Source organism: Phyllostomus discolor, chromosome 4, assembly GCF_004126475.2.
Source record: "Phyllostomus discolor isolate MPI-MPIP mPhyDis1 chromosome 4, mPhyDis1.pri.v3, whole genome shotgun sequence".
In the NCBI taxonomy this organism is placed as follows: Eukaryota; Metazoa; Chordata; class Mammalia; order Chiroptera; family Phyllostomidae; genus Phyllostomus; species Phyllostomus discolor.
The window spans coordinates 103,798,642-103,820,340 of NC_040906.2; the positions used below are offsets into that span (position 1 = coordinate 103,798,642).

At 49.3% G+C, this 21,699-nt stretch overlaps 2 protein-coding genes and 1 pseudogene across 6 annotated transcripts; 1 reads left to right on the forward strand and 2 right to left on the reverse strand.

Moving 5' to 3' along the window:
* Positions 1-806: 806 nt before the first annotated feature.
* On the reverse strand, positions 807-10,196 carry FLOT1 (flotillin 1). Of its 5 annotated transcripts, none has more exons than XM_028509286.2 (13): positions 10,022-10,196; positions 9,668-9,724; positions 9,311-9,386; positions 9,134-9,224; positions 8,760-8,903; positions 8,507-8,626; positions 8,324-8,419; positions 7,956-8,108; positions 2,709-2,890; positions 2,484-2,529; positions 2,229-2,366; positions 1,872-2,036; positions 807-1,112 (listed from the first exon to the last, which is right to left on the reverse strand). In XM_028509286.2, the coding sequence occupies exons 2-13, from the start codon at positions 9,708-9,710 to the stop codon at positions 1,083-1,085; spliced, it is 1,284 nt and encodes a 427-aa protein (XP_028365087.1). In that variant the 5' UTR covers positions 9,711-9,724; positions 10,022-10,196; the 3' UTR covers positions 807-1,082. The 5 variants fall into 5 exon arrangements, with proteins under 5 accessions (XP_028365087.1, XP_028365085.1, XP_035879654.1 ...); XM_028509284.2 differs by having other exon boundaries at positions 9,668-9,767; positions 10,022-10,105; XM_036023761.1 differs by lacking the exon at positions 9,311-9,386 and having other exon boundaries at positions 10,022-10,067.
* Positions 10,197-10,598: 402 nt separating this feature from the next.
* IER3 (immediate early response 3) lies at positions 10,599-11,825 on the reverse strand. Its single transcript, XM_028509998.2, has 2 exons — positions 11,534-11,825; positions 10,599-11,438 (listed from the first exon to the last, which is right to left on the reverse strand). Exons 1-2 carry the CDS (start codon positions 11,741-11,743, stop codon positions 11,178-11,180), a joined length of 471 nt encoding a protein of 156 aa, XP_028365799.1. The 5' UTR covers positions 11,744-11,825; the 3' UTR covers positions 10,599-11,177.
* Positions 11,826-15,769: 3,944 nt separating this feature from the next.
* Positions 15,770-16,151, forward strand: LOC114495337 (annotated as a pseudogene).
* The last annotated feature ends 5,548 nt before the right edge of the window (positions 16,152-21,699 follow it).

The following is a 21,699-nucleotide window of genomic DNA, read 5'->3' on the forward strand; positions in this document are numbered from 1 at the left end:
ATCCCAAGACCTTTTGGTTTGCAGGATAATGCCCAACCAACTGAGCCACACTGGCTTGAGCATCATTAGCAGTCTTAGCTGAGATAGACGGAGCTCAGATGCAGGATCTAGGAATTGAGGAAGAATTGTGAATGTGAAATGGTGCATATGTAGTCCTAAATCAGTAGCACCTTGGAACCTATAGAATTGCAGGTTCTCAGGCCTCATGCAATGTACTGAACCAAAACCATGCTGGATCCCAGCAGTCTTAGCTGTTCCTGAAGAATCTCATGAATGCTGTTAGAGGCCACTATTGCTTCACTGCTAATGCAGAGCACGGCCAGGATTCCTGAGTATTTTGCTTCTGTAAACCATGTGGGGTTTCTGTCAATATAAGGTCAAGGTAATTAGTATGGGATGCCACATTATGATCCCATTTTAAACACAATACACTTACTCTATCTCATGCTTTCAAATTGCACAAGATGTCTCAAAGCAACCCAGGAAATTTAAGTCCAGTTTCTCTTGGCCATATTTTCAGTAATTCTAGGGACTAATGGAATTCTCACATTCCTTTCACATCAGCATGCTTTCTGTCCATGAGGACTAAATCAACTTTGTTGGGGGAGGAATTCAATCTACAACTCTTAACTGTACATGTAACTCCCATTAAAAGCTGACTGGAAGGAGCAAGCTATATTCTAGCATTCATTTTGAATGAGTTCTGTTTTAACTTAATTGTTCAAGTATAAATACTTAACAGCAACTTATCCGACAAGTTGAGAACCTCCAGCTATCCCTGTCTTGGTCAGAAAATAATTCCAGACAACAGGCTCAGTGTAGTTTAATTCAGAAGTTGGGGTGGGGTGGGGTTATTAGAATGCTGGCATGGAACTCTTGGGATGGCAGTCTTGGTGTGGGCCTGGGAAGGGGAGCAACCCTTCTCTTCCAAGGCAAGGCACAGGCTATTTGGCAAGGAGAGATGAAAGGTGGAATCCCTCTGTTAAAGGACATGCTCTGGGAGGCAAGTTGAAGTGCATGCAATATGGGGACCATTCAGGCAACTTGAACCATGAAGCTAGGTGTCTGCAAAGGTTGAGGGCTCAGGCTGTTCGCAAAGGCTTGTGGTTTACCTGGCAAAAAAAAAAAAAAAACAGTGGATGACATGGAAATCAGATGCCATGTTCTCCCAGGCTCCAACTGGATAAAAGGGTTGCATGGAGGACATGCACAACCAGGAGTCTTCCAGTTCCCCCTCCCCACCAAGTATAGTTTACATTTATTATTTGTATTGGTTTCTGGTGTACAGCACAGTGAGGAATCTGCTAATTTTTCTGGAACAGACCCTCCATAGCTCATAGTCCACTACAGGCCTCAAAGAAGCCCAAGGAACCCAGCTTGAAGGTCAACGAAATGGTCCAATACGTGTGCATGTGTATTTCTTTTTAAAAATTTAACACCCTCTTCTATGGTACACACTATATGCCAGGCAGTGTTCTAAACACTTTGCAAATATGACTCATTTAGTTGCTATTATTAACCTGTGAGGAGACAGGTATAGAGAAGTTGAGAATTTCTGAGGTCATAGTACGCACTGGAGTCAGGATTCACACCAAAACAGTCTGGTTTCAGAGCCTGCTGTCTGACTACCATAACTTTCAGGTGAATAAATAGGCACCAAGAAAATCCATGGTATGCCTTGGAATTGTCAACACACCGCTGCTAGTTCCTGGTACTAGACAGTCAGCCTGGGTTTTGGAAGCTGAGGTTCCCTGGCTGTATGACATGAACTAAGGTACTTAACATGTTGGAGTTCAGTTTCTTTGTACTGCATCGCATATCCCAGGAACCCAGTGGTTCTGCTCCACAGCCCCGACCCTGGAGACCCTCACCTGGGAGATGCTGACACCAGTGAGTCTTTCTACAGTCTCTGGCAGGTGGCTCAGGATGTCCAGGACTTCCCCGGTCACTTTGGCTGCCCCCATGGCCCCACTTCCACTGGACACCAGTGTGATCTTTTTGGCAGAGGTCAAAGGACCACTGATCTCCTCTGCCACCTGGGAAGTGAGACAGCCACTTAGCACCTGAGATCCGTCACACCCCTCCTAAAATGCCTTACTTACCTCGGGTTTTTACAGACCTCCATCCTACTGATCATTCTTCCTTGCTTTGGTCACTGGTTTATAATTCCCACCCCTAGTTTATGGTTCCCTGCCCTGGTTCTGGCACCCAGCACACAAACCCCAGACCTGGGGCAGCTTCTCTAGCAGCATGTCCAGCTGAGCAGCCTCCTGGTATAGCTGGAATGCTTCTGCCTTCTTGGCCATCTGCTCCGCCTCAGCCCGGGCCCGGGCCCCAATGGCGAAGGCCTCAGCCTCCCCCCGCATCTAAGGAGGATACAGGATACTGTGATACTAATGGCAGCAGTTAAGGGCAAGAAACCCCAGCAGCTCATCAGCAACGCCCACTCCCCACAAACCAGAGAGAGCCACCTCCTAACTCACCCTCACAGACTCAGCTTCTGCCTCTGCCTGCATAATCAGCTGGGACCTGGGCAAACAAGGGGAGTGGAGGAAGAAGTTGAGGCCCTTGCTTCTGAGAGAAAGGTCCCGTGCTGGCAGTAGAGGCTCCTACCACAGGAGGAGTCCAGGTATTGAAGGCCTCAGCTCTTCATCTGGGGGCACCCAGGTGGAGAAGGAGCCCGGAGGAACCCGGGAGGGGGCGTTTACTTCTCTGCCTCTGCCAGGCGTTCCAGCTTGTAGCGCTCAGCTTCCGCAGGCTTCCGAACACGGGCCTCCAACTCCTTTTCTCTGCGGGCTATCTCCTGCTCCTGTACTGCCACCTGCTGGGACCGCTCTACCACCTGCACTTGTACCCTTTGCTCCTCGATTTGCTGCTTCGTTTTGGCCACCTGCGAAGGAGAGATGCTCAGCATCAGAGCTGGAGGACAAGTGCCCAGGAACCACAGAGAAGTCAGGGCAGGGCTCCAGAGTGGGATATAAAAATAGAGGGGGTACAGGGAGTGGTCCCTGGTCAGCTCTGCCAGCCCAGTGGGGTCCATTTCTGGTACAGCTCCAAGGCAACACCTGATCAGAGCCAGTATCAACCATCAGGACTTACACAGGCAGCCTCAGTGTCTGACATGGATAGGCCTATGACCACAGTCCCTGTCTCTCTCAGGCCAGACATAGGGTCCCTATATGAACTCCCATTATATTTCTCCACTGTGTCTTCCTGTAGCATGTGAGCACCTGGAGGACATTGAGCACAACTATGCCATCTACCTTCCTCCAGTGTAGTTCAAATCTATCCCCTTGGCTCTCCATCTGTGCTACTATAACCTTAGTGCAAGCTGCCCTCAATTCCAGACCCAACTACTGCAATAGCCTCCTACTTTCTTTTTAGGGGACTGGGTGTATGTGTGTGTCTCTCTCTTTCATTTTTATTTTTGTATATGACACAAATACACAGGAGACAATACAAAAGGAGATACACAGTGGGAAGTAGGCCTCCATATTTCCCTTCCCCAGAAACAACCACTGTGACCACTTCTTGTGTACCCTTCCAGAGTCACTCTACAAACATTTACAAGAATGTGCATATAGAATGCCTCTTACTTAGGCAGAGTTCATTTTCTTATTTCTTGTAGAGTACAGGAAGAGGACTCTTGCCAGGATGTTGGTGAGGAGATGTACGGGGAGGAGCACACTTCCTTCTCTCATTGCTCCCACTCAGCCATGCACCATCCCTGTGGGTGTCATCAACACGAGGGGATGTCCCAGCCTTCACTGGGCCCACGTGTTCACTCCAGAGGAAGAGTGCTTCTGGATATAGCATCCTGTACTGTCTCTAACCTGGAAATATCAAGCGTGTTCCAAACTGGACTAGATGCTCCCCACTGCAGTACACTGGATCATCTCTCCTATGCTGGAGTGCCTTCCAACTCTCATGCTACCTTTTGGGTCAAACTCAACCTCCACCAGCTTTCCTGGAAAGAGTATGTGGGCAGTAACTTTTCTGAGATCTTGTCTGAGATTTTTATTCTACCCTTCTAACTGAATTATAGTTATGTTGAGTACAGGCTACTATGTTGAAATTCATTTTATCAGAATTTTAAAGGCATTGTTCTATGGTTTTCTACCTTCTTAAGAAATCTGAAATCATTTTGATGCCTGATGCTTTGAGATATTTTTCTCCCTGGAAGCTTCTAGATCTTTTCTCAGTGTTCTGAAATTTCAGCGATGTGTTTCAGCGTAGATGTTTTCCATTAATTGTGTTGGGCACTTGGTGGGTTGTTTCAATCTAGAAACTAACATCCTTCAGGACAAACACTTTGCAATTTTTCATTTGGTTATTTCCTCCTATTTTCTTTGGTCTGTTGGAGGTACTGGCCTGGCCTCTAGTATTTTTATCTCCAGGTCCACTCCCCCATCTGCTCTGGTCTATTTTTCTGGGAGACTTATTAGAATTTCTCTTCCAAAGTCATTTTTTAAATTTTTATTTAAAGATTTTATTCATTTTTAGAGGGGGAAGGAAGAAGAGAGGAACAGAAACATAAGTGTGTGCTTGCCCCTCGCATGGCCCCTACTGGGGACCTGGCTGGCAACCCAGGCATGTGCCCTGAGTGGGAATTGAACCAGAGATGCTTTGGTTTGCAGGTTGGCACTCCACTAAGCCACAGCAGCCAGAGCCCAAAGTGATTTTTAAAAAATTTCTGCCATCTTCTTAATTTCTAAGAGCTTTTTTTGTTTTCTGTTCTATATTCTGACTTCCTGGATATGGATTCTTCTCTCACTGAGCATATTAGTTTTTTAAAAGCTTTCTTCTCCTTGCATAGCCTGTGTCCTTCACATGGCTCTGATCGGTCTTCCATGTTGTGGGGCCCCTTTATAGGTCAGTTAATCCTTGGCTGTCTGCTCATAGTGAACAGGGTCTAAAACACTGAGCAGAAGCTCTGGGTTGTGGGGGAGGCTTGTGGACTTAGAGCTTCTCTCTAGGGTGATCTGGGCAGGCCCTTTGCTGAGAAACTTCTGATTCTAGATCTTTAAGTCTTTCCTTTTGAATTGGTCATGTTCCCTGAGCAGTTTTCTGATCTATGTTTTGGAAGATGGAGATTCTGAGAGCCAAGTGAGGTGAGGGCTGAGGGGAGGCTATCAACATTGAGCTTTAAATAAGTGCACAGTCAGTTCATGTCCCCATTACTGGTGAAATACCAGGTGCTCAGCCGTGTTGGGCTAGCCCCAGGTCACATCCTCTGGTTTATTCTCAGCAGACAATAAACCTCCAGATGTGTACTGGTGTACCCAAGACCCAGCCTCCAGAAATGGGGGAGGAGTTGAGCTGCACATGTGTGAGTTGCCTGGCAACCAGAGCAACTCCCACTGGGCTGCGCAAGAGATTCTGGGGGACAATATTTAAAAAGGAGCACTTGGAAACCAGGGCCCCCTTTTCTGGATCTCCCTTCCTTCCCAGTGGTGGGGGCTGGAGGCCCTGGGCCCCAGACATTAGGGACAGTAAGAGGGGAAGGGAGGAGGCTTAGTCCTATCAGTGGCAGACCCCTGCCATAACCCTCCTATTCAGGAACTTGTCCAGCAAGGGCATGCCCCCCAAGCCCTGTCAATGGCTATAAGCCCTGACCCTTCCTCTGGGCAGGTGTATGCTGAGCAGCTCTAGGAAGAGCACAATGCACCTGAAGTAAGAGGCCTGGAGGCACAGAGTGAAAGATGACTGAAGCTAGACACTGACTGGAGAGCAGCTAAGCCAACTACTTTTATAATAGTTTTGGGTTGGAGAAGAGGTTCCCTGGAGCACCTTGAACTGAGCTGGCAGAGGGTTACAGGGTGATTTTTCTTTGGGTGTCTTAGACTAAAGTTTATGTGCCTTATTCAGTTACACGTTTTTGTTCTTGCATTATTTTCAGTTCTTGAATCTATGTAGTAGTTGTAATGATAAATATTTAAATAGCCTTTTTTGATTGTTAAATAAAAGAGTTCTTTCTTTTCCACCAAACTCTGTCTTTGGAGTTTTGCCCGATAGCCGGTGAATGGCAGGATGCCCCTGCCATACACACACACACACTGACTGGGTTTGGTAACACTGGGGCAGAGAAGAGATCCAGAGGCAGGGAGTCAGCAACAGAATCTAACTGAGAAGTCATGCTTCACCTGTTCTTCCCGACTTCAACGGTCTTCATCACAGCTCCAGGCCCAATTATGTGCCAGCTCCTGAATGTCAGATCATGCCACTGTTTTCTCCTTGACACCTTTGTTTTCAGCTGTCTTAGACATGCTTAGTCAATTACCATGGCTTTCCAGCTTTCAAAGTGATGCTATGGTTCCTATTCCTTCTGTTCCCATTCTGTCAATCTCTCTTTTAAATCACTCTATGTAGTTTTAATGAGGTTTTAGCTGTATTTACTCAATCCATCATCTTTGAAAAAGCTTCCAACTTGTCTCTCTGCTGCCCTTCTCTGACAATCAATTCTCTACACAGCAGCCAGACTGATCCTTGTACAAACATAAATTGGACCACAGCACCTCCCTGCTTAAAGTTCTCTAATGGCTTTCCATTGTACTTTGAATTCTCTTCTAAGTCTCTATCATGGCTACCTGAACTCTATGTGACCTGGCCTTGCTGCCTCTCCTTCTTACAGCACGCTAAGCATACCAGACCAGAAACCTCCTTTCTGTTTCTGGGACACGTCAAGCTCTTTCCTACCATAGGGCCTTTGCATGTGCTGGTCCCCCTCCTAGCCACATATGGCTATTTAAATTTAAATTATTTAATATTAAATAAGATTTAAAATTTGGTTCCTCAATCACAATTTCACTAGCCACATTTCAAATGTTCAACATTACAGCAAAGTACAGAACATCTCCATCACTAGAACTTCTATTTGAACATTCCTGGTTTAGAATACTCTTACCCCACAACTCTTTACATTGCTGGTTCTTTCTTGTCTTCAGGTTCTATTTCCCATATTTGCTCACAGCTTTCTCTGACTACCTCTGACCTAACCTAGCACCCCCCATCGCTTTCATGTCCCTGTGTATTTCCTTCATCGCACTTATATGAGGTACTTGTGAAGTTCACTGACTTGCTTGTTAGCTGTGTTCTGTGTTATAATGTAAACTCAACGAGAGAAGGAATCTTTTGTGTCTCTCATACTTACATCCTTTCTTCCTAAACAGTGTCTAGCACATAGTAGGTACTTCACAGATGTGAAATCACCAGCCAAGAAAACAAAAATGTGAAAAACGTAGCAGGAATGTACTATGAAGACAACACTGTCTACAGTATAACAGCTGAAAGAAGGCAGAACATTTTGTTCAACATCAAGTGGGAACTGGGCAGCAGGTAGCTCAGATTTTCACCTCTCTGTGCATGTCTGCAAATGATCACAAAAGTGCTACAAGTACTGACTTCGGAGTTACCAATAAATTTTAGTGATTAGGCACATTTTCAATACGGAATCTGCAAGTAATGACGATTGACTATATTTCCTTGCAATACCCAGGGCTGTCCTTAGCCTACTTTTCAGGATTCAAAGCCCAACTCTGTTTTCTTCCTCACACCCTTCTTCGATCACCAGGGCTGCCTTGTGCAAACAAGTAAAAGGCACCTCTTCCTCTGGGTGGATGCAGACCCACTGGCTCATGTCAGAATACATAGTTTGCCAAGTGGGACATGGGCTGAACCTCAGCTCTGGTTCACCTGCCCATCCAGGTGCCACTGCACAGAGCACAACCTACTCCAAACACATGACCAGCCCTCCTGATCATATAAGTTCTTGACCTTTTGTTTGCTCTTCAGCTGAAATGCTTGTCTTTTAAACCTTCCTCATATGGAGGAGTTCAGTCAGAAATGGAGAGTCAGATATGGGGATCAGAGTTAGAATATGAGAGAGTGGTAGCCTGAGAGGAATGGTGCAGAGGCAAGGCCCAGCCTAGCCATCTGCCCAGTGTGGTGGCTCTGACCTGAAGCTGATAGGCCAGGTCTGCCTGTGCCCGGCGGGTGTTGACCTCAATGTCGTATGCGGCCTTCTTCAGCTCATAGTCCCTCTGTGCTTTGGCCATCTCAATCTCACTCAGGTATTGAGCAGACACCTTCTCCTGCTTGGCTTTGGCCTCCTGTCCATACAGAGATCAGTTAGGGAGTCAGAACCGGGAGGTAAAGGCTCCAGGGGGATAGCCTGTTCTACACCAGGCTTCTCTGCCTTTGCCCCAGCCCTGGTCTCATCTGTTTCTTCTCCCAACCCATTTCCACCAGCCCCAAGTCATTTGTACCCCTCCCATCAAGTGCCCAATAAGTCCACAGTGTCTAAGTGACCCCCCCCCTCTCTCACTCGAATTCCAGCATCTCTCTTGGCCTCCGCTTCCCCAATCCGAGCATCTTTCTGGACTTGAGCAGTTCGAGCCTTTCCCAACGAGTGCAAATAGTCCTGTGGGAGGGATGTAGAAATCAGAGGCCTTGGGAGGTTTAAGAGAAGGGAGCAGGTAAACAGAGGGGATCAACTGACTAGGTTTACCTGATCATCGTGAATGTCTTTCAGGGTGTAGCTGACCACACTGATGCCCATGTTCACGAGGTCTGAGGAGGCCACTTTGAAAACCTGCTCTGAGAATTTCTGCCGGTCCTTATAGATTTCCTAGGACCATGGGATGGTGGGAAGGAGGAACGTAAGCTCTCAAATCCTCTGGCCACTGTCTCCCACAGACTAGTTCAGTCCTTAGGCCCCCCTCTGGAATCCCTTCAAGATGTTTCCCTGCCATCAGGCCCACCTCCACAGTCATGTGGGCCATGATAGCCCTCTGGTGGCCCTCCAGTGTCTCCAGTGCAATTTGGGCAATCTCAGCCTCAGTCTTCCCCAGGAACATCTGGCAGGCAGCTGCCAACATTTCTTTGTTCTGCCCCTGGATTTTCACCTGTAGCCAGAAGAAGGGTGGGGAAGAGTTAGGTGGAGGTCTCAGGAAGCCAGGGAGGAAGCAGGGAGACAAGAGAGGAGGAGCCAAGTGCCCTGGAGAAGGTGAGACTACAAAGAGAATTTCTCCCCAAGTTGAGGCTGGGAAGGGCAGGGTCACAAGATCCCTAAAGTCTGGGGCCAGAGAAGATGATAGGGGAGTGAACTCTGGGGAAAAGGCTCTAAAAGCCTCACCTGGGCAATGCCAGTGACTGAGATGGGGACCCCATGGCGAGTGTAAACCTTTTCACTCTTGACATTGAGGGTCAATGTGTTGAGAGAGATCCTACAGGGCAAAAGAAGGGTGGACAGTGAGAAAAGGAGATAAGAGAGCAAACTAGGGTCCCCTTCCCTGGCTCTCTTCTTGCCCACCTCTGAATCTGCTGGATGCAAGGCAGGACAAACACTCGACCCCCAGCCACCATGACTGGGGGGCTCCGGCAGAAACCTGAAAGATGAAGGGTCCAGTGAGCTGTGGTGGTGGGGGTGGAGCTTTGGAATGTGGAAGACTACAGAACTGGGAGAAGAACGGGGGTCAATCCCCACAAGAATCTGGGAGCTGGAGGGGAAGCAGCCTGGGCCTGACAAGGGTAGCGTCTGGAAATCACAACCTTGCAGCCCCGGGTTGGTAGAGCGAGATATTAGCACTGCAGAGCTGGTAAGGAGGCGGGTAAGGGCGGAGGCCAGGCTTGCAGGTGTTTGGGGGTCTAAGAACAGAAGTATACTTACCGGAGACCACCATGGCCTCATTTGGGCCACAGGTGAAAAACATGGCTCAAGCAGGAGCTGGAGGAGAGGAAAGAAAGCCTTTGCGGAGGGGGCTGGGGCGCTGTGGAGTCCACCGGAATAACTGTTCCCTTTTCCCGTCAGTCCCGCCCATCCTGCAGCCACCACCGCCCAGGCCCTCTGCACTCCGGAGTCTGCTAAGCATTTCCCCTGTGAAATCCTGCAGACCCCCAGCGACTCCCTCTCGTCTGCTTACGGCCACTGCCCGCGTTCCCGCCTCCAGCTGAGCAAGGTTTCCCCCAGATCTGATAAAGCTCTCCCGCGCCAACCCGACTCCATCTTCTACCCCCCTCCTACCTTCTCGGATGAGGGCGGTGGTGGGGGGAGCCTGGGAACGAAGCCCCGGCCACTCACGCCCGACCCCGCTGGAAGCCCGACTCGCTGCCCGCCCCCCTCGACGCGCCCTCTCCGACCCAGCCGCACCCTAGGGCGGTGGCAACGCAACCCCGCCCCCAGCGGTGACCTCACGCGGGCTGCGCTGGGCCCGCCCCTCACTCCCGGCAGGCCCTTCTCCGAGGCCCGCCAGCCCGCCCCCGCCCCCACCCCCGCCCCCGGCTTCCCCGCCCCCGACTTCCCCGCCCGCGCGCTGGGCTTGGCTCCCTCACACCCCCGCCGCGCCCGGCAGCTTCCTGCTCCGCCCCGGGCGCGCCGTGACGTGCCCTCCGAGAGCCCGAAGCCCCGGGCGGGGGCGGGGGACGTTGCTTCCTTTCGGCTGTTCCCCGCGGGCACTCCGGAAAAGCCGCAGACTGGGAAACCGGAGTGTGCGCCGGCTCAGCGGATGCTGGCTGCAGTGGCCGGGGAGGAGGGGCCGTGGCCGCCGGTCTCTGGCGCCGGGGGAGGGGAATCGCCGCCAGCAAGGATACACTCAAACGGCTGCCGACAGTAAATCGAGTTTATTTGTGTTCACAGAACATACGGGCGACCCCACAGCCGCCCCCTAACAGCCCCGACCCCTCACCACGTAGCCACTCCTTGGCGACAACTTCGAGGAGACCGAAAGCCAAGGACCATATAACCAACGGTCCGCCGAAGCCTCACGGAGGAGACCCAGGGGGTTCAGATGCTGGAGGACGGAGAGTGTCACCACTAAACCCACCACCCACCGCCAGGGCGCCGAGCGTCAGTCCCACCAAGCTCAATATAGAGACCTGCATGTGCAGCAACGGGCACGTCTCGCACCCTCGTATAAGTTAAATAAATATTAACCCATCCCCCTGTCACCTAGGGGACAGACATAAATACACATAAATATTAATTAGGAGCAATGAGACTTAAGTTAACGCCGCCCTTCTTCCCCGCCGGGCCTTGCCCGGCGTGTCGGTGGCGGCTCCCCTGCAGTGTTGAGTGCGAGTTGCCTCGTGAGTCCCAGTTTGGGATACTCTCTCGAACACCAGATACGCCTGGTGTTTCTTTGCCTTTTCAGATTCTTGTTGGGGAGTGCGGAGAGTCACGGTTAGAAGGCGGCTGGTTGTTGTTGGAGAAAAGTGTTGAGGTCCAGAGAGTAGTCCGAGGGCTCTGAGGTCAGATTAAGTGGCTCGAGGGCTGGGGGCGCAGGGGTGGGCGCGGGGGACGCAGCGCTGGGGGCGTCCTCCGGGGCCAAGGGCGCTGGCACACCTTCTTCAGCCATCAGGATCTGGCAGAAGACGATGGTGAGCAGGAGAAAAAGGAGCCTTTTGGCAGGATTCGGGTCCTCGACGGGCAGCTGGCGCCGGACCTGAGCGAAGACAGCAAAGGAACGGGTCACTCGGGACCCCGACGCCTGGCCATCCCCCCGTCACTCCCCCCAGCCACCCACTTCGGGACACTCACCAGTCGTGGGTAGAGGACCCTACGGCTCCGCTTTCGGTGTCCGCGGGAGGCGCTGGTGCGCGCGGCAGGGGCCACTGCCGGCTCCGGGAGAGGGTCGAACGTGAAGATCTCAGGACCGGAGCCCCGCCGGGGTCCTGGGCTCGTGGAGGGTACTGGGGTCGGGGCCCGCAAGATGGTCATGGTGGGGAGGGAACTGCGAGAATGACACATGGCAGCCGAGCGGAAAGCAATGACGAATGCGGCCCCGCAGCCTCCCAGAACTAGTTTAAGTGCAGCCCAGGAGTGGGCGGGCCCTTCTCAACTCCACCCGGCTGGGAGCGCTGGGCAGTAGCCAGCTGGAAATTCCGAAGATTAAGCAAAGGGAGGGGGGTGGAGACTTCCAAGGCCCTTGCAGCTGTAGTTGCTCAAGTTTGTATTGTGTGTGAGTTGTGAGCGGAGTTGGGCAAGATCCCGAGCTACAGGCACATGTCGGGACATGTGGCAGCTGGAAAAGGGCCCACAGACAGCTTTAGGAGATGGTTCAGCCACAGCCTCCTCATCTCTGGGGAGGCAGCAGGATGTACATAAGGAAGTCTGGCTACCCTGCTAGAATACTGACCCAGCAAAGTCAAGGAACCACAGTTACACACATATCTTCACAGACTTGTGGATACACATAGAAAACACACACCCCAAGAGGGAAATCGTAATGGAAATAGCCAAGTACAGGAAGAAAAAATGAACTCAGCTCACATAGACCCAGCCCTGCCGTTGTGAGCATACAGGAAACACACATACAAACACACACACCATGCTGGAGGGGTGGAAAAATTTTCCTTTCTTCCTTCTAGATCCTTTGGTTGGTCTAATCATTGAATTGATGTAAGACATTAACAGGGGAAAAACAAATTTAATTACATACTTAACTGGAGCCCATGAAGACCTGAGACTCAAAGGTGCTCAAGTGACTGAGGCTTCTGTGCTGTCCTAAGGAGTGGGAGCTGCGGGTTCACTGGGGAGCAGGGCAATGCACAGGAGATGGGAAGAGCAGATGCTTGGCAGTCAGATGTTTGCCCTGACGAGCAGGCAAGTCTTTCGGATAAAAAGGTCCTCTCTGGTAATAGCTCTCTTCCTGGTACAGGCCCCTAACAAATTCCTTTAGGCAGTTACAAGAGGTCAAAAGCTTTTCCTGTGTCTGCTGGGTCTTGCTGGCCTTCAGTTCAAAGCAAAACACATGCAAAGTGGCACATTTTGAGGTGGCATATTCTGCCCCCTTCAACATGCACATTACACACACACACGCCACAGAGCAAAGGTGAAGGCTACACAGGGACAACCCAGCACTTACCTACTTGGATGTTTGTATGAAGCTAGGGCAGAAGATCACTAAATACAAAGGTAGGCAGTTAGCAGTCTTCCAGATTTGCCCCTTAGCCTGTGGATCAAGTAAAATTCACGTGAAGAACATTTTAAAGTATGCAAATGTGTGGTAGTGGTAATAACTCAAGAAAGAATTGACACATTTTCATAAGTGCCTTAGAGACAGCTGCTCATGGACACATTCACTGGGTATTCACAGGCGCCAGGCACACTGTTAAAGGTACTGTTGAGAGCACTGAGGCTAGGTTCAGTGTGTGTACTGCAGAGTGAGGCAAGCCAGATACAGTGGATACCTCAGGTTGGGCCTGCCCAGAAGAACTCCTTGAGGGTCCTAAGAAAATGGAAGCAGATGTAAGGAAATCCCCAAAAGCTAGTGTTCAGTCCTGACTGGTGGGGCTCAGCTGGTTGGGTGCTGTCCCAGAAAGTGAAAGATTGCCAGTTCAATTCCTGGTTAGGGCACATGACTGGATTGCGGGTTCTGGTGGGGTGCTTATGGGAGACAGCTGATCAATGTTTCTCTTTCGCACTGATGTTTCTCTTCCTCTCTTTCTCCATCCCTTTCCCATAAATAAATAAATAAATAAATAAATAAAATCCTTTTTTTTTAAGCTAGTATTCACTAGTGTTCACAATCAGGCCAGGCTTCCTGGAAGAATGGCATGTGAGATGACCTTGAATAGTGGGTGGACTACCACAAAGTCAGATGTGGAAGATGACTGTGAGAAAGAGAATAGAGTCGGCCTTGAGCTGGAAAAATACAGCATGTGTTTGGGGAACCACAAAGAAAACAATCCTGGACTAAGTTCCTATAAGGGAGTAATGGGAAGTCACAAGGGCTGGGAAGCAGTCGGGCAGAGTGGGGACAGCTTAGCTGCCAGGTCAGGAATCTGGGTGTGACCAGACTGTGGAGCTTGTGGGGCATAGGGTGACATAACAAGAAGACAGTTAAAGCTGGGAACTGAGTAGGTGAGGAGAATGTTCTGGGTGCTGAGACTGGGCTGGAGGCTGTTACAGAAGTGCAGGTAGAAGGTAATTAGGGCTTGAAATGGGCCATGGCAGAGGGACCAAGAGGAGAGGTGGCTCTAAGAGACATTCCTAGCATGAAATCACAAGAATGTAACAGTTAAGATGGGTCTCATTAGTGTCAGGGAGCAGGAAGAGTGGGGGTGCTGACAGTGGAGAATAAAGGGAGCAAAGGTGACTCCAAAGATTTGAAATGTCAGGCTCAGATCTTTATAGTAGATCCTAGGATACCTTGGGACATGGTGAGTATATGTCAGAAGTCTCCCGTTAGAGACTATGTCACATGTCTTTGTGTTTGTCATAGAATGCAGCACAGTGCCTTGCACGTAGTAGTTGCTCAAGAACCTTTTTTAAAAAAGATTTTATTTATTTATTTCTAGAGAGAGGGGAAGGGACGGGGAAAGAGAGGGAGAGAAACATCAATGTGTGGTTGCCTCTTGCATACCCCCTACTGGGGACTTGGCCCACAACCCAGGCATGTGCCCTGACTGGGAATCGAACTGGCAACCCTTTGGTTTGCAAGCTGGCATTCAGGCCACTGAGCTACACCAGCCAGGGCTCAATAATCTTGATAAACGAAAGATGAAAATGCAGAACTGAAAACACACACACTTATTGGGTCACTCCAAGTTTTTGAGAAATAGATACATTCCTTCAAACTCTCTACATTGACCCTTTCCTCAGCTGCTACTAAGGTGCTCAGTCCTTCTGAGGAAGCTAAGTCTGTGTTGGGATGAGGCCCACACTTCATCTGCCAACTAGCCCTGTAACAGGTTGCAGCCAAGAGGGGGGCCCCAAATAGGGATTTGGAATGGGGTCCAGAACCCAAGTTGTCCAGAACTATTAGAAAGATATATAGGATGCCCTCCCCACCACAGTTGTGAGTCAGGGGAAGGGACACATGGAGCAGGAACATGGCAGAGCTATTTTGTACAGCATGGGCTCTGCAGCTAATCTCTGGCTTGGTCATTTAACATATCTATAGCCTTTAACTGGTTGCATAAATATGTTAAATAGCTGTGGCCATGCTTTGAGCCAGGGGGATGGAAGTGACTTCCACCCAAGGTGTAACTGAGAGGCAACTGCCCCTGGTTACAGTGCCTGTGTGAGAGCTTGGAGAAGATTGGTTCCATGCCATGGGGCCATGCCTACCCAGACTCACCATGGCAGCCCAGTAAACCTGGAATAATACAGGAATGCTGGCGGGTGTAACTGATTGTAGGAGGAGTTGGAAATGGGGGTGCAGAGGAAGGTTGTCATGGGGATTTAAACCCAGACTTGTTAGCCATGCGAGGGGAGAACCACGAGGCTTTGGCAGAGTGGGGACCCCCGGCAGGTTTGGCAAAAGTGAGGACAACGTGGCTTTGGAGTGCTCCCTTTTGCCATGTGGCTTAGGAAGCAGGAGAGACTTTGCCTGGAAGAAAGGGGGTGAAAGGACTCTTGCTGGTGGGCCATAAGAAGGTGCCACATGGTTCTGGATTAACTGGAGATCCTGGCGGTGACACAGCTGATGGTACCAGGAGTCTGAATCATGGACTTCTACTCCTTTTTCCTGAGATACAGTATCCCAGATTAGGGCAGAGGGAGAAGGAAGGACTATGTGCATCTGTGGGTATTCTAAAGGACTTTAATATTTTAATGAAGACATTAGGTCACTACTTTTGTATAGCTTTAAATAAACATTTCCTTTCCTTTTCACAAATCTCTGGCATTGAGAGATGTCTTTCCTCTGGTGGCAGGCATAGCGAACCTAGTGGGGTGGTCCTTTCGCTAATAGTATACCATACACCCCCCTTGGCCCTGTTCTGTAACAGCCCCACTCCTGGCAGCACTCACCCAGCGTTTGCCCACATCATGGCCTCTGTCTTGGAGCTTGCCTGCATCTACTCAGCCCTTATCCTGCACAACGCTGAGGTGATGGTGATGAAGGATAAGATCCATGTCCTCATTAAAGCAGCTGGTGTAAATGTTGAACCTTTCTGGCCAGGCTTGTTTGCAAAGGCTCTGGCCAATGTCAACATTGGTACCCTAATCTGCAATGTAGGGGTTGGTGGACCAGCCCCAGCAGTAGTGCTTCACCAGCAGGAGGTCCTGCCCCCTCAACTGATGTGGCTCCAGCTGAGGAAAAGAAAGTGGAAGCAAAGAAAGAAGAATCTGAGGAGTCTGATGATGACATGGGCTTTGGTCTTTTTGACTAAATCTCTTTTGTAACACATTCAATAAAAAGCTGAACTCTAAAAAAACCAAACCAAAACAAAACAACCCCCACCCCTACATGAACAGCATCTTAAAAAAAGCTGGGACAATTCTTACACAGACACCAAACAAGGAACACCTAAGGGCATTTCTCAACCAAGATGGTGTGGGGATGTAAATAAGTGGACAGCCCCACAATTGGGCTAGAAATCGATACTTTACTGCTGTGTATACAATTGCTTCCTGGGGCTATATGTAACATTACTTTACACCCATTATTTCTGTCTAAACACATGGAACTCCTTTAGCATTACACACTTCTTCCTGACAGGCATAAAACACACCTCCTTAACAAAGACCCATACTTTCCCACACCTGCCTTTCACATTTGCCATCATAGTTACACCTATATCCAAGCACAGTGAGCCTACACACCTTCCTAACCTTTATTCCAGGCAACCTTTATGTTGGCAGGTGCCCACTACACAACTCCCAACATAAGTGCATGACTAATGGCATGTGTGAACCAGCCCACGCACTCACAGCTGTAAATTGGGGGTGGCACCCCACATCAGGAGTGCATACTAGGCAGGTGACGGGAATTAAGGGAGGATGTCAAGTTCTTGCCTGGCCACTACCTTCTACCTCTGGAATCAGGATCTCCAGCTGGGCCTAGTTATTCTCACTGTCCTTTTGACACAGACAGACCTTTCTTTGTGGCAAGACCAGAATGGGACAAAGAAAAGAAGCAGAGAATCTGAGAGCTTGCCATTGCCTCTTAACCAATGCCATCCCCATTCCTGCTACCCTCAGAGACTCAGGGCTCTGCCTGATCCACCCCACCCCTCCACACAGGAAGCTAGGGAAAGGTGGAGAGTGAATCATTAAGCCAATGAGAGGGTTCAGAAGTGAGGGCTGAGTTAAGGCCAGAAAGAGCCAGGGGCTGAGATCAGGAGCTGGACTGGTTCTCACCGCCCTAATCCTAGGTAAGCAGGTCCTTGGGCTCTTCCATTTCTAGCTCTCCTCACTTCCTCCCCAGCTTCCCAGGATCACCATGTTCCTTCATTCTGCTGCTTGACCTCCCGCTCACCTCTTTCCTAGCCCCTTGTTTGTTTGTTTGTTTGTTTATAACATTCATCACCATGGGTAGTCCTTTTATATATCTGTGTAATTTTTGTTATGTGTGTCCCCACTGGAATATAATCTCCATGTGAGTAGAGGCTACAGGCCCACATCTGCCCTTTTCCTCACAATATCTTTGTGATATCTCCAGTACTAGGCCTTTCACCATTTGGGGCTTACATTTGGGGCTTTATAAATTCTTCAATCCTTCTCCTTTTAGGAGCTACACTCAGCCCCAGAGGCATCTCTTTATATAGCTGTGACCGTTCAGAGGACCCCATACTCCCTCTTCAAAGGTCAGGTTGCAAGATGCTCAACTGAGGCTCAGGGTGATATGCCTGGATTGGGAAGAACTGTGCATGCAAGGGTGGCAAAGTTCTGACCCTCACTTTCTAAGTCCCTTAGAACTTACACCTGCATCCCACCAGGAGCTCAGGCTAGAATGGGGGACAAAGGTACTTGGAAGGAGGCAGCCTGTGGGGAGCGGGGTATGATAATTGGAAGTGGGATCTTCTGAGAAAGGGAAGCAGGGACACAGGGATGTGTCCCCAATAGGATCTTGGGGTCACAGAAGGAAAACTGACAGCTCTTAGCCTCATCTAGCCTTTAGGAGAAGCCCAGGAACTCTTTGTTGACTTGAGATGGGTTTGAGATAGGAAGGAGACACAGGTTGGCAAAAGGAACATATTATCATCTCTTGGTGTTAGAAGAAATGGGGTTTAAATTCCAGCTCTTCTACTTATTAAACTCGTGACAGCAGGCCAGCTATTTAACTTCTCTGAGTGTTTCTTCAAATTGAAAAGTGGGCAATTGGACTTAAGGTTAGTTATTTCGAGGATTAAGAATATGAACACACTGCTTCTATGAACATAGTGGATGCTTCCTCTGTGGTGGCCATTACTATGATCCTGGGAAGAGGGGCTGCTTTGGAGCAGACGTGGACTTCTCTGAGTCAACCCAGGAGTAGGAGGCAGGGATGAAAAAATAGCCTCCAAGTGCTAAAACCAACAAGAGATAGGATTTCTTTTCTGTACCCTCCACCCCCACCTTCCTTTTTTTTCCATCTCAGGGTGGGTAAAAAGCCCTGAGGCTGTTTCTCTTTTCTGGAGGAGCAGAGACTCCTGCACTCTTAGCTCTGGTTCAGCCAGTGCCTGTTCTTTTAAAAACCCTCCCCTGCCCTCAAGCACACACCTGCTGGCCAGGACAGTTCTATCCAGAGGTGTGGCAGTAGGGCAGCTGGTGAGTTCTTGGCAGCGAGTTAATAAATGACCCTTGAAGCCTCTTTTGGGCTTTAGGAGAGCCAAGACCAGGCCACAAAAGAGTAGCAAGAGTGCCTGGAGCACTAAGACAAGGTCACAAAAGAACATGGTGTTCCTCCCCTAGGATGTAGCACAGCCCAATTTAGCCACAGTTCCCTGGGGACTGCTGAGAGTAGGGAGCTGGGAGGAGGACCCAGCACCCCTGTTCTTGTACCAACACTGGTTTTCTAGGGCCCCAGGGTTGCACCTCTTCTTCCTGGCCTATTTACAACTCAGTGAGAGCAGGACTTCATCCATTTTACTTGCTGCTCTGTTTTCAGTGTCTGGAACTGTGCCTCTCAGTGCAGGCTGCCTGAGAAGGCTAGAAATGGAGGGCTCTGTAGTTCCTTAGGGAAGCAGACTGCATCTCTCTGAAGACCACTCTGATATCAGCATTGGAGAATATGACTGAGATTTAATTCCAAGTATGATCATGGGAGGAAAGTGCAACAAATAAAGTAAGCAAGTCTCAGCCATTGTCCTGCATTTTTCAGATGTCCTGTATTTACTGGATGAATTGATCTGTAAGTCAAGGACTTAGATTAAAGCCTCTCTAATGAGGCTTTCGCCTCTGAAAGCCCAGGATTCAGCAGCAACTCTCATCTTGCTTAAAAGTCAGACCTGCCTCCCTCCTACTTCCAAAGTGCTGTCACTGGCCCTTTTCTTTGAAGGTTGGGAGGGCCCAGGTCCCATCCTCCCAGTTAGGCCTGTGGGGTGGGGCAGGTACCCTTGGCTAGACCACCTCCAGCTCCTGGCCTGCTGAGTGGGCTGGGAGGACTGGGGTTGACCAGCTACCAGGGGGGTATCTCTGCCCAGTTTTCTGGGAAGAGAAGATGCCCTGTGTGACTCAGAACCAAGTTAGGGAAAAAACAAGCTCACTCAATCTCTGGCACCCTCCCGCCAGCCTGGCTTTGACCATGAGCTCATGAAAGAGGAAGCTGGGTGGGGTGGGCAGTAGCCCTGCTTTCCCTCCTGTTTTCTTTCCATGGCCTCATAAACTTGCTAGAGTGTCTGGACCTTTTGTTGCTATAATCCTGGCTCTGGGTGGCCCTGGCCCTTTTATGACACTCTCCCTCCTTAGATGACTGCTCAGTGGTTTCCCTTTTGGAAATCCTGCCCAGCATAGAGGGATTGCTCACTAGAGAAGGCTGGAAATATCATCGTTTCCCCTTGGCTCTGTTGGCCTCCTCCACCGTGGACCATGAATATTTGGGTTTGCTCCTGGAATCTTGCATCTCTGAAACAGACCAGTTGCGCTAACCTTGGGAGCCTGCGTCAATGGGTTGTTTCGAAGCCAGGGTTCCCCAATTCATGAAAGAAGCAGAGGGCCCCAAAGGGCAAGCAGCTGAGCTACCCTCAGGGCTGCTCTATCTAGTTGAGACTTACTTATGTAATACTTTTTATGTTCAGAGCAATCTGTTAGCAGAAAGGCACCTTTTATTTCAATGAAAGTGATGACCAGGATGGGTCCTTCTCCCTTCAGTGGGTCTTCTATGCCTTCCCCAGAGCTTTCTTGTTCAAAGACGGACTTGACCATGTCAGTGCTGGCTTCTCCCACACTTCCCGACTCTCCGTGGGGCCTGTACTGGCCTCACAAACTGAGGCCAGGAAGCTTCACAGACTTCTCTTCCAACCCATTGCTTTCCCTACTCCTGAGATGGGGCATCTGTCTAATTTTATGTTCTTTCTCACACAGGCCGAACTCTTACTTGTCAGACCCTTCACACAAGTTGTTTCCTTTTTCTTCCTTTTCCTCCTGGGACCCCCTCCACCCCCCATGAAGATTAGTTCATTACTTTGTACATAAATCTCTTGAAGCACCAAATGCAGCATATTATAGTCATCTGTCTGTTGATCTCTCTGATTGCCTGGATGTGCACATGACATTGTGATGCAGACATCTTGATGCCAGGGACTTTTCGACAAGGCCAAAAAAAGTTATTAAATTATCAGCATTTAAAGAAAACCAGTAAGAAATGTATAAACCAGATATTCTCAACTCATTGTTGTGCTCATCTTGTCTCTGACTCTCCTTTCATTATATTTCTGTGATTCACCCATGTTCTTTAACCAATAGTTCTTTCCTTTTGATTTCTGAGTAATATTCCATTGTTTAAATATACTACAGTTGATTTATTCATTCACATTGATGGATATTCATGTTTTTGACTATTATAAATAAAGCTGCTATGAAATTCATACACAACTCTTTCTTGAGTGAATTTCTAGGAATAGTATAACTCAGTATATATTTATCTTTATAAGAAATGGCCATGCTGTTTTCTAAAGTGGTTTACACTCTGACAGGTCTGTTTTAAGGAGGCTGCATCAGAATGTTCCGGTATTAATAAATTCCTGCATCAGTCTGCCAAGTCAAAGTGTTTTCTTTGTCAGAGAACAGGTTTGCCTGCAGGTTTCATCAGGGGGCAGGGATGGGCTGGGATGAAGTCATCCCTGAAGTTGAAGAACAGGCATGTCCTCAGCAGTTTCAAGGACCCAGAGGTAGCTCCAGGAGTACAGCCGTCCCTGCCCAAACCTCCCTGTGGCTCTGTGTCTTTGTGTGCTAGTCTCAGTGTCCACTGTGTGGTTTGGCCAGGTCGCATGGCATAGAGTGAGGAAGAGCTAGCCCACACTGCCTGGATTCATGTAGTGCCTGGTAGGCACTGTTCTGGGTGGTCTACATGAGTCAATTCAATAAGTCTTCACAAAGCCCTCTCTTATTATTATCCGCATCCTTATTTTACAGATGAGGAAAACCAGAGGTTTGATGATAGGGCTCACTTTCTCAAGATAGGAGTTAGGTTAGAACCCTGGTCTATCCCACTCCCAAATCCAGCTGTGTAGCTCATTGCTCAGAGACGGGATGCTGGAGCCGGTCCACTTCAGTGTCACTTCAGTGTTCTAATTTGTCTAATTTTCACAGAAAGCTTCTGAGAAGAGGGCCTTTATATCATTTACTTCCTAGGCAGAGGCTTTACACAGCAGGAGAGGGGCGGAGCTGGTGTCCAGGATCCAGAGACAGAGCTGCCAACCTCTCTGTTTTCCTGAGTCTCAGCAATCCTCACTATTGGTATTCAGCTCACTGCCCCAAGCTGTTTGTGACTTGGCCATTTTACACTGCTGTGATGTTTGTATCCTTGCAGGTTTTACTTTCAAACTCTGAATGGG